Raw genomic sequence first — 12,858 nt, forward strand, 5'->3', positions numbered from 1 at the left:
GGGTGTACAAAGGTAAAGGGGGCTGGAGGCTGTGAAAGGACTGACCGGGACTTGAAGGGGCAGGGACAGAAAGGACTGAAATTTTTGTGTGGACGGGTGGGTTGTGGTTGGGATCTGGGGAGAGGTGTGTGAGTATTGAAGTGTGGGCTTGGAAGCGATCATCAGTGTCCGTGGTATTTGAGGCAAGAGAACTGCTGAAGGTTTAGGTGTGGGAATATAATGGGTAAAGGGGATGTTCCTGCTCTGATCTTTAGAGGAGGTAAAACAGTAGAGGGCTGGGGTGGGGGAAATAGAGACCCCAACACTGAGTCCTGCCCAGCTGCTGCTGTGGAAGGGATTCCTGTCTTGGTCCAGCTGCTGCTGCTGCTTGTTCCTCTCCGCTTCCCAGGGAGTGGAACAAAGTGAAAAGCATAGCCCAGCTCACTCTTAATGTGCTCCCCTCCCTTGCTAGGAAGCACTAATTTAGAAAAAAGTGGTTTGAACTAATGAAAAGCCACAATAATTTCTCTCTTACCTGGTATATGCTCTGGGTGGGTTTCTCTTTACTAGATTATCCTGCTACTGCCTTGGCTCATGGTGCTCAGTCAGAGAGAGGTGGTTGTCTGAGGGGTGCCATAAGACATGCAACAGGCTCCTGTTAGGTATCTTTGCTGAAAGCATGGTTGAAGAGGACGATTTAAACCTTTGGGAAGATTTAAACCTTTGGGAAACCCCTTGTTAGGGATTGCGGGGAATGTAATCTATTCATACATGTGATTTGGAAGCATACATTTTTGACAAGCAAACAGAGAGCTAACCTGCACTTTTTCATTAGCTTTACTCTGTGGCATGTTAAAACTAATTTGAACCACTGCATAAATGATTTTGAGTGTGGATACAAAGTTAGCTTGCTCGTGCTCAAATTTTGACCTACTCTTGGCACTTTCTGTAGTCTGCAGGTGCTGGATAATAAGTTTTCTCTTTACATCTTTCCCTTCTTGGGAGAATCCAAAAGTCCAGAAGCATAGAGTAGTATTCAAAGATTTGAAATGTGACATGGAAAGTAGATATTACAGATTAGTCTGATGTTGGTGTGGCCTATCTGCTATCTTATGATGGGGCAAAAGCAGTACGTTAGTCTGTTGCACCAGGTACTCCGCAAAACTCCTATGTAGCATCTTTAATACATCAAATTTTGATTAAAAACAGTTATATTGTGGTCAGCTTTCTACTTGATACGTATCTCGGAAATATTTGTCATAAAATATGTGCTTTTACAAGTCCTGCTATAAAACTCACTCCCCTTTTTTATTAGCACTGTTAAGAGAACCAGTTCAACCGAGCGTGTGTCCCCGGGAGGCCGGAGGGAAAGCTATGGAGATTCCAAAGGGAGTCGCAACCGCACCGGATCCACCAGCAGCTCATCTAGTGGTAAAAAGAACAGCGAAAGGTAATGGTACTTAAACGGCTGTCTCTTTTCTCTGCCTTCTGCCCTAACAATGATGCTTGTTTGTTCAGTTCAGCTAATATTGAAAATTTTGGGTTAAATCTCCGCCAGTTGGACAAAAATACATATTTTTAAAAACACTTTGAAGCATTTTTTCAAATTTAGGTGAAATTTATTTGCCTTGGTTCAAGACTATCAATTATATGAGTACATAGAGTTCCCCCCTGAAAAGTTCATAATTGTTAAGCATGCTTTTTTTTCCATTATCTCAGTGGTTTCCCTTAGCCTGGTAAGTGCTGCGAGTTCCTGGCTGTCGGCTAAGCAGCAGGCAGCCACTCGCTCACTGCCCCCCCCCAGTGGTATGGGAGGAGAGAATAGGAAGAGAAAAGTGAGGAAAAACTCATGGGTCAAGATAATGGTTGTTTAATAGGTGAACGAACGAGTAAGGAAAAAAAAAAAGCAAAGACAGAAATGAAAATAAGTGATGCAAAAGCAATCACTCACCACCTCACGCATGTAGAATGGCACCCAGCTAACCTCTAAGCAATAATTACTTCAGTCAGAGTAATGAGAAAGAGGGAGAGGCTTGCATGCAAGCTTTATCCAAAGTAGCAGAATAAAGCGATGCATACCTCTGTGAAGCACCAGAGATACTCTGTACTGCCAGCAGTCAATGGAAAGGAGAATGTGTTGTCCAGGAGTTGCAGACTAGGATGGTCTTGAAGAAATGCATGATTCATTGTTTGTGGTGAAGTCACTGTATTGGCCAATTGGCTTTTTTCCGTATTTCCTAGACAGGCTTTAGTCATGGCCATTTCACTTGATCTCTGCCCTGTTCCAGTTTCCTATGTAAAAAGTGGCGGTGATGATGCAGTTTCTCAATATCCCAGATGATGCGACCATAGAGAGACACTGTTAATGAAGATCACATAATACTGTAATTCACCTGCTCTGTCTGTGCATCATTGCCTTCATATGAGTCATTGGGTTGCTCATGAGCCAATGGTATGGCACAAAACTGCTGCCTTTAATCCCTTTGGCATCTTCCCTTCATGTGGGGATTGACTGTTGCTGTGAACTAATGGGCAGCCTAAGTTTGGGTGATTGAATCACTAATAGTTTGTTTCCTGGCTTAAGTTTTCAGCTATGAAGCAAGCCTGCGAGTATGCAAAGTTTAAGAGACTTTGTTGGAGGCTTAGCTAATTATGCAAATAGTGGAAAAATTAAGAATACCGTCAGAGAAAAGATTAAAAAATTGTATCCCAGGAAGATGTAATTATTTATATAAACTAAACTTTTACCCAGTGTAAGATTCACTTGGCATTGTGCATCTATGCATGTCAGAATTCTACAGGACTGGGCATTCTGGTACATCTGGAAATTTGACTTTATTTCAAAGTATGATTATTTTAAATTTTTGGGGGGTAAAATAATTATAAACAACAGATAACTTTTTGGGGGAGGGAAGTGTGTTTTGAAGAGATGAGAATGCCGCAATGGTACTGAATAGGTGTGGTTTTGTATTTTTTTTATAAGTATTTTGTATTAGACTTTAAATTTCCCAAAAGTACGATATATAATTGAAAAAAAAACAACACAACCACGCTGTAGCAATTAACTGTAAATAATACCTAAATACTACTGTTTACATGAAAATCAATCTTTTATTGGATTACTTAGGAGTGATTTCTCTTTCTGCATGTGCCAACTTGGACAAAGCTGTTACTAAATATTTCACAACCTTCTAGCACAGAAATTGTATATCTGGACGTATCTGATAGAATACCACTAAAGGGGGGAAAAGAAAAAAAAAAAAGAAAAGCTATCAACACTCTCAGGAGCAAATGAGCCTGAAGACAACATTTGGGGTGGGGAGGATGATGACAAAACAAAACCAGAAAAAACAAATGAAAAAAAACCCAACCACCAGTGGAGGGGCTGCTGAGATGGTAAAAGCTTGCCGTTAGTTTCCACTGGAAATTCTATGAAGTGTTGCACCATTGCATAACTTTATGCTGCTAGATTATCTCAGTGAATTTATTAACAAGGAGCTGCTTTTTTTCTGTGTTGATCTTGCAAAGCTAATTGCTTTTTCTAAGACTGAATTTTTACTTTTGAATTTTGCATATACCTGTAATTTCCCTCCAGTTATAGCAACAGTCCTTACATTGTGACCTCATTCATTCAGAAAACCCCACCTTTTATAAATATAACAAATATCGCGTAGAAACTTTTTGTTAAAAAAACTTAGATTTGTATAATTAGATGGAAAGACTCTTGTTTCTGGAATGTGAGCAGGAAGTACACCTGCCAATGGTGAATTTTCATTACTTTTCTGAATTACTATAGTTTCTCAATAACATATTAATGAATATACGCTAATCCAGCAGTGTCCTTTCGCTGTGTATTTTTTTTTGTACAAAAATTTTCATTAGATCAAGTTCCCAAAATTTAGAATTTGATCTGTATTGTGAAATGGAAGATATATAAAAAATTACACTGCTGCGCAAGATCTCTTTTTTAAAGACATGCCTGACTTCTTGCTTCATGCATAAGGTGCTAATTATCTGAAGTCAGTTTAATATTAAAGCTACTAAAGAAATAAGATGAGAATATTAATTGGGTTGTTGACTATCTCAGTGAAGAAAGGATATGACTTCTAGCAGCTATGTAGTGTGGTACTGTACGTTTTAAAAGATTGATTCCAAAATAGCTGAGAGAGAAGAGCATTGATGTAAATAATGGTTATTGACAGACTTGTTTTGTTTCTGGCTTAAGGTTGATCAAGGTGCTCCCGACACATTTTAAATTTTTTCATACTAATCTAACAGAAACCTGATGGTTGTGTAATTCTGCAGGTGTTGGGCAGATGGTTGAGCAACAGCGTTGATTAGAAATCACTTAATTTGGAGTCAAGGAGGAGGCTCCATGTACAAGTGACGCAATCCTTAAGTAATGTGCAAGTTTCCAAAGGAATTACTTGGGAGCGCATGTCACATTGCGTTAGCTGGAGCTAGTGATGTTGATGCCACTATTAGAGCAATAATTGTATGGTTAGAGAATTTTCCCAGGAGTTAGAAGACCTGACTTATATCACATGCAGCCTCAGGGTGTTCAAAACCACAGCTCACCACTCCTTGAAGAGTTTCCTTATCCCGTAGAAGAGTCTGGGTAAAGACTTCCTCATGCTTCCTGTTGAGGCTGGGCCACTGTGTGGAATATATAAGGCAAGAGTCACGGGACTAGAAGAAAAATGAGTGTGATTCCGTATGCCAGGGGGTAAGGCCATCCTCCTAAGGTGGTATTACATAAACTACTCATAGAATTATTGTGGTTTTTTTTTTTTGTACTATGTCTGGTCTCTAGGTGAAGCTTCAAGCAGAATGCATGTCAGGAATATAAAAAGGCAATCATGAAATTACTGTGTTTCAAACTAGTTCTATGCAAAAGCATAATGCTATAGAAAGACATTATAAGAAGCTTTAATAATTAGTAGGGAAGTGTCTGTAATCTGCCACACTACTATGTGGTGTCCCAATTCCCTATCACCGAGCAAGGGGCAAGCCCTTTTTAAGGGTTAGCTAAGTAGGAAGTGATTCAAGTTCATGACAAGGAAAAGGAGTAGTCAGAGTTCTGAGCTGCGTGTCTGGTTAGGGTTTTCATAATTAAAAAGTACACATGATTTGCTCTATTACTGTTCTGAATCAGCCTTTCACATTAGCTTGAGTAAGTCAGCATGGACTATTCAGAGCTAGGGATTCCTGTCAAATATTGTAGCACTTGTGACTAATGCTGCATCCCATAAAGATTTTATTTTCTATAAATATCTTCCTAAGGAAAAAAAAATGTTAATCTTGGTGTTAACAATGGCAACACATCTTTCTACTTATATAGATTGTCTGTGTATAGGCCAGCTTGGTGCATGAATTTTGATGCATGATTAATACCAAGGCCCATATTATGAGAAGTTGCTATATCCATGGGAACAGATTTTTTTAGTTTGGTTCGTTATATCATTAAGTAAATGTATCATTCTTGATTTATCCATGTCAAGTCAAAGGAAAAGGAAAAATACTGCAAAATTATTTGCTGTGAATTCTTTTGTAGAGAGAGAGAATCATTTACACTTAAAAAAAAAAAAAACTATGCAAAAATAAGCAGGTTTAATTTCTTCTTTTTTTTAATCTGCTCTTTATTTGTCCACTGCAGTCTAGGATCTGATGTGGAGATGGCATTTCAAAGCTCTGTGAATGCTTCATCCTTCTCATGCATTTCTCCACTAAAGTAAAGAGACGTTTCAACATTTTTGGGGACCGCTCTAAGAACCATACAGTAGTAATCTGATATTTCAAAAATTTTACTGAATACAAAGAAAATGGAAGTGGTAGGAAAACAAATGTTTCATGTCCCCTTTACGTTTTGTCAGAAACAACATTTCTCAAGCTTAGTTATAGAGGGGCAAAGGATAAATAAAACAAACTACTGGCACTTCTTGGAAAAGTTTTTTTTTTTTTTTTTTTTGAGAGGTAGTACTATCCACATGGTTACTCACCTTTTCTCTCTCTTCTCCACGTTTCATGTATTTTCCCCCCAAGTTTTCCCAAATGGTTTTCTGAGGACAAAAAGACAAACTGATTTTAGCTTGTCTTCCAGGCACTACATTGAGAAAGAAGATGCTTTAATAATGATGGGTGTATTTCCTGGGTTTTATCAAATACTGTCATTCACCTGGAACCCATTGGGCAGTTCTGTGTCTTATGTTAACTCTTTGGAAAAGCACCATTCAAACTTTGTTTTGCTCCTAAATCACAGAGCAGGAGAAAAGGATCTGGCAGTAGGAGAAAATCCATAGTTGTGAGAATGGCAAGAGAATTGAATGATAAAAAAAGGTGTTGGTATCTGTCATCAAGGAGCCACACTGAATGCTGTTTATATTTTTGTCTGGTTAGGGATTTACATTGTAAATAACTAAAATTTATTTATTTAATATTTTCCGTATTTTTATTTTTTATTATATTTATGGCTCTACATGTGGAGACTGTACAAGCTTTGTAACCCAGAAATTTCTTCATTATTTTCACAGCAAACCCAAGGAACCAATGTTCAGTGCAGGTAAGAACTTTTGAAATTTTTAAACAGAAAACTGTGATAACATAATGGATTTTATCTGTGAACGTCCAGGAAATGGTGTTGGGCCTCTAAGCATGATACGTACAGGCTACTAATGATTTTTTTAAAAGAAAAGTTGAGCAGTTTGCTCCAGTTTTTGTTGGCCCAATAGGTTTATTTTACAGTTCGGATTCTTTGTAAGAAGACAAAGAAGAAAAAGGCCGTGACTTACACCAAATGTTTTTCCTTTCAAAGCAGTATTAAAGTTTTGTTAATTAAAGCATTTGCTACATTCCAGCTATGACACTGTCATGTTAACTTAGTTATTAACTGTACTTGATTGCTCCCTTTTAAGAATTCCACATCTGTCCCAATGCCTTCTAATAATATTTATCAAATCACAAATAAAGATGGTGTTTTGTAGCTAAGCTTGGAAATCTATCTTTAATTTGAAAATCACATTTTTTTTCCTCCTTACTTATTGTCTACATAACAAGATTTCAAAAACAAAATAGGAGGTATAAGTGAAAGAATTTGTTGTCCTCGATGAAGATACAAAACTAAATAGTATAGATAAGTTATTTTTGTCCTGAAAAAAAACAACACAGAATTAAAATAAAACCTTCCTTATAAAAAAGGAAGGGGAAAAAACTGTTGACTTGTCAAATTTATCATATTCTTGTTTATAGTTCTGTAACAGTAAGCATGCATTAAGCTGAAGGAGAAAATCCCTTGTTTATCAAGCTGATTGATCAGCATCCAACAAAGCTCTTAAACTGTACTTCAAGATTTAGTGTAGCTGATTTTGAACTCAGTAATATATAAAACTAGGGGCTTAAATCTTTTGTGACAATACAATCATAATCCACCTCCCTTTCTTGAAAACAGTTGTTTTAAAAAAGAGAACGTTTCTGATTCACACAGAATATATAATTGTTGTATTACGTTTCATCTTCTCTTGCACCATGTAAGCAAAGGTGTTTGGAATAATTTTTCTTCTGACAATTTCCCAGTAGATAAAAATCAGTAATTAATGTGTCACTACTTCTATTCTTCTCAGATGGACAAAATTCCTACTGAAATTAATGATTTCTAAAAGTTATACGTGATATTTTAATTACTTTTAGCTTGTAGTTGAAGAATGAAGCGTCAATTGGTATTTTAATGATAGAGGAGCTAAACAGAGCCACTAGCTGGAGGAAAAAGGGTTTTGACTTTAATTAGCCAACCTACTGAATGGAGCATGGGTCAGGGTTTTACAAGAAACAGGGTAGCCTCCAACAGAATACCACTGGACAGCCCATAGAGCAGGTATTTAGTGAGACTGTTGTACTCAAACACATCTTTATCTAGCCCTTCTGTCTCTGTCTCTGTAATCACAAGGGAAGCGCCGTGTGACACACTGCAAAGGTAGGCTTCACTTCCAAAACCTCATAGCTCTCGAAGCAAAATGGTGCTAGTGTGATAAAAGCTTGATGTCTGAACAGCTATTTTGTTACTTGCATGCATTTTGCAATGTTAAAACTTTTCTGGTTCTTTTAGTAGAACAAAAATATTACACCATCTATTATACAATTCACTAAATTATAACCCTCAGGTACACTTTAAAAAAAGGAATGGGTTATAATTCAGTCATGTGGAATTTTTTCAGGAAAATTTGAATTAGAAAAAATTATGTTGAGAGAGCTATATGGCAACACGTGGATGTTCACTGTGTTTGAAATGGTGTTCTGCACTTTTGCTGGAATTCATATAGAATTTGCCCCTTTGTTGGCTGTTTTGCTGGTAGCCTAACATGATTATAGAAGCCTTGATATTTCCCTTGCTTTTTCATATTGAGTAGAGCGTAGATTATTCTAAATGCTGGGTAAGCAGATCTAGGCGTACAACTAATTTATCAGTGCTTTTTGCTCAATGTCATATTGCAGAGTTAAATTTGGTATACCATATTGTTTTCTAAAGCTGTAGCAAATTTGCAGTGTAAATATGCACATTTTTGATGCATGTTTGTCTGTGATATAATCACAGATCACAGATTTGTCTTGCTTTTTAGAGATAGTTTATTCCTAACAGTTTTTCCACTAATCAGCATCTCTCAGCTTTGCAACAGATATAAAATTTTGCAAAAAAAAAAATGTTCTTGAGGCAAAGTTTTTTTAAAGAGTTTCTACCTCTGTGTATTCATCGTCAATTTTATGCCTGTGATCAGTAGTGTCTGCTTTGCAGATCCTACGAACATTCACATTAAGAGCTTCTTATGAGCTGTTATTTTTTACTGTTATTTTCAACAACAATTTCAGAATTTACAAACTTGCAGATGTAAAAGATACATTTGTTTAGAAGTTTCACCATTGGTCTGTCTTTGTAGTTTGTCTGTCTTTACAACTGTATCTTCACATACTGAGCTTTGCTGTCTTAAAAATTTAGTTATAAGAATAAAAGAAAAGGGTTGTAGATTGGTTAGGAACATAATAAGTTTATATTACTATCAAAAATCAGAACTAATGTAATTAATATTACCAAACTTAGAAATAACTACACAGTATAGATTTCTGTGCCTTGCCTAGTCATACTAAATTCCTCTTTATAGTTAGTAGAGAGATACAGGCATACTGAAGGCATAATTTATATACTTTGGGTTTGGACACCTGCTTTAAAGTGTGATTAATTCCTGTAAAAGTACCTGTTTCTTCCTATTTACTCTAAAAAGGAGTTCTGAGTGACTAGGTCAAATGTGGGTAGTTCCACTCTATATGGCTCAATGCAAGTTATATGAGTCCCATGACGTTTCAAGTGAGAAAAGCAGCTCAGTGAATTAAACTTTCATTCATTCCCAGCCTTTGATAAGCACAGTCAAGAGTTGTCACTGCTGAAAATCTATTAACTTCCAGTGCATCAGTATAGTAGCATTGGCATGTGTTTCAAGCTCATTAAATAGATGCTGCATGCGCATACAAATAGTGCTGTTATGCTCCGCTATTTAATGCTCTACCCTCTTTAGTTTATTTTCCAATACAGATCTATCAGAGTAGATTTTTAAAAACAATTCCAGTATTCTGGCAATTTTAACATTCATCTTGAGCTCCAACCATCTGTCACCATCATTATTCTGTTGTTTTTTGTGTGTATTTTTTTGTTCTAATTTTTTAGCATTGTTTTCTGTTGCTTTCGTTATATCTCTGAATTCTGTAAATTGGAGGGTTTTTGGAGAGCCATATCTGTAATGTTACAGGTGAAGTAGATCTTTCCCAAATGAATTAGTGTAAAGGCAGAATACACGTGTCTAGGTAATAAAACATAGCTCTGTTTATTAGTTCAACCAATAATTTTTATTAATTTACTCAGGATTTTTAATGTATGCATTTCCAATTAAAATAAAGCCTTAGTTTTCAAACTAAAAACTAATGGTATACTTGTAATGATACTTAACATTCATAGCATAATTTTAACAGTCCTAAATTGTATAATTTTTTTTTCATTTACATGATTTTATTACTTTTGCCCTTCCATTTCCTTTGTGCCCGTGATTATTCTGTCTAGTAACTCTACAGATGTCACTGACTCCAAAACTGCTTGATTCGCATGAGAACAAGGCTGAATTCCTTGATCTGCCGATGGAGCAGCAAGAGCCAGCACGTTCTGAATCTGGACAAACTTCACCAGAAGTTCACAGGACACCCACTTTGGCCTTGCCAGTTCCCAAAAGTCCTAGTCAGACCTTCATGGCATTTCCCAGATCTCCTAGTTTTATAAGCCCCATGAAGTCCCCAAGTCAGTACTTCCAGATCTGTTATTAATCCCTGCTTCTCTTCCCCCAAAAATATCTCTTCCAAGTTCAACACATTATTTTTAGTATTTTCTTCTAGAAATGTTTACTTCTGTCAGCCAATACAGTTTTTGTAGCTTCTCTCCTGTATGTCATTTTCCTTTCTATAACGTGCTGTCAATGTTGTCATTCCTTTTCAATGTCTAGTAATTCTTAACACATCTTTTTTTTGCATGTACATCAGCATGATTCTTTTTACTAATTGTTCATGTTCCTTATTTCAAATGTATCTCTAACACTGTATCAAGTGTAAAGCATATCTTTACACTGATATGCAAAGAGTGCGACTGAGTGTTGGAAAATACTTTAGATGCTGATGCTCCACTGTAAATACTGATTAAAAAATAAAATTAATTTTAAGTGGCATTTCTGTGTTAATTGTAATCTTTGATGTTTTCCACTTCATTTTTAATATTTAAAAATGCAATATGTAACATTCATTTTACAAAAATAAGTTTCAATTTCAATCCTTTCAGTTTTTTAATTTTTCATGACATTGTTTAGTTCTAAGTCTTCTGCTCAAAACATTGAGAGGAAAAAGGGACTTTATTTAAAAAAAAAGAAGAAATTAATAATTCTGCCTAGTGATTGTGATTTAGGGAAAAATAAGCTGCTTATTTTATATGTTTGTGATTGCATGTCATTTTGTAATTGTAATGCACCAAACTAAGTGGGAAGGGATTGAGGAGCACTGGAGTTCTTTACTGATATATTTTTTTTTTTTGTAACTCTAAACTGTTCTGACCTTTTATAGAGGAAGGATACGTAAAAATGTTTCTTCGTGGACGTCCTGTTACCATGTACATGCCCAAAGATCAAGTGGAATCTTACAATTTGGAAGCAAAAGTAGAGCTACCAGCCAAGAGGCTTAAACTGGAATGGGTGTATCCTTTTGGTGTTGGAGGACTACTTGGAAATTGGTCATTTCTTAAAGGTTTTTTTAAAATATGTTTTAGAGGTAGAGTATAGCAAGAAACAGGGCTTGTTTCATTAGTGAAGTGTGAAGCGACATTCCATTCAAATAGGTGTTCATTTCTTGAGGCTGCACTTTGTGAAGTACAGGGTGGCAGCTGAAGATTTTGCTTAAATGTTGCCTGAAGGTTGCGCTTGAAGCATGCTAATTAGCTAAAGATTAAATGAGGCATATTGTAAAAATGTAGTGAGCTGTGATTATTAATTATAGTGTGCATAAAACAAGCTCAGGGTTTTTTACTGATTCTAAGCAGTAATTTATCATTTTAAACTGTATTTTGTAAAGGGTGCACCATTGTCTTATATAGGAGTTGCTGTAACCAACTTCAGTACTTGAATAAGACCTGAATTGAATACCATATTGCAATCGATAGATACTTAGCAATGAAATTCATAAGATACATACATACATATATAAAAACCATAATACTTAGATTTGAAACTGTGCTTAAGCAGCGTAAATGCCAAACAACCAGAATTTTCCATTAATATCTGAGTAGGCATAATTACAGAGTTCTGACTTGAAAAACCTCCAGTATTTCATCACATACAGAAATTTTCATGTCTCAGTTTAATTCATAATAAGAAAATCCATCCTTTCTTGGAAAAAAAAATGACCTTTCATTTGTGTTTAATGTCAGTATATGTAATAGATGATTCAAGATAAACTATAAACATAAAAAGATCTGAGTCTATTTGTAATATCCACTATGTTTAGAGAGATGAAGTCTTCATAAGGACCTCTATTTTAAGCAAATACTTTTTTGGCCCCAAGCATTGCAAATAGGAAGTTGCTTTGTCTTCATAAAAAAAGAAGGCAGGCTGCAAATATTCTTTTTCTAAGTTGTATAAATAGAACTGTGTGTGGTTTCAGAATGCACACAGTTTCCAAAAGTCCCATTGTATTCACTAGAGATTAATGACAGATTTAGTAACCATTCTTATTATTCTTATTGCAGCTGAGCTTGTGGGTTCAACCCCACTCTGCTGGAACTGCAGAGACGATGCATACAGAAATAACCAAAGATGAATTAAAACAAAAACCAAAAAGTAAAAAACCCAAGGCATCACAAAGTTATAAAATGGTTGAGATTTCAGTGATAAATACTGCTTGCAGCATTCTACCATCTAATCATTGTGCAGGTTCTCACCGTACATCACAACAGAACTGAATGATGTCTTTTCAGGTTTGTAAGGTCCCCCGTGAAGAAGGGCATAAGAATGATGCGAGAGAAAGTGTTAAGAAGCTTGCTGAAACAATAACAGCAAAAAGCACAAAATGGATTGTCATTAGCAGTGACATGAAGTTAATATTTCAGACTGTTATAAGAAACGATAATTAGATTTAAGTCGTGATTTCAGTTTCATTAATTTCTCACTTAAGCTTACTTAATACTCCATCTGGCAAATAGTCATTTATTTTTAGTTTGAATATTCATATGTTTTCTCAGGTGTGCATCTGTGTACCTAGCAAAATCCCATATACAAATGTTTTCTATTAATAGAAAAGGTATGAGTAAATAAA

The 12,858-nt window shown here is 35.9% G+C and overlaps 1 protein-coding gene across 8 annotated transcripts in view; it reads left to right on the forward strand.

Annotated features, from left to right (window-relative positions):
• The window catches only part of EML1 (EMAP like 1), a 123,910-nt gene that overhangs the window by 84,754 nt on the left and 26,298 nt on the right, over positions 1-12,858 (forward strand). For 5 of the 8 annotated variants that reach the window (XM_066998337.1, XM_066998335.1, XM_048069756.2 and 2 more), the window contains 4 exons: positions 1,295-1,429; positions 6,510-6,538; positions 7,919-7,945; positions 11,116-11,245. In XM_066998337.1, the coding sequence (XP_066854438.1) occupies positions 1,295-1,429; positions 6,510-6,538; positions 7,919-7,945; positions 11,116-11,245 (321 nt within the window). The remainder of the gene's footprint in view (positions 1-1,294; positions 1,430-6,509; positions 6,539-7,918; positions 7,946-11,115; positions 11,246-12,858) is intronic. The other 3 variants (XM_048069757.2, XM_048069760.2, XM_066998336.1) reach the window with 1 other exon arrangement.

The sequence above is a fragment of the Anser cygnoides genome, chromosome 5, assembly GCF_040182565.1.
Source record: "Anser cygnoides isolate HZ-2024a breed goose chromosome 5, Taihu_goose_T2T_genome, whole genome shotgun sequence".
Lineage (NCBI taxonomy): Eukaryota > Metazoa > Chordata > Aves > Anseriformes > Anatidae > Anser > Anser cygnoides.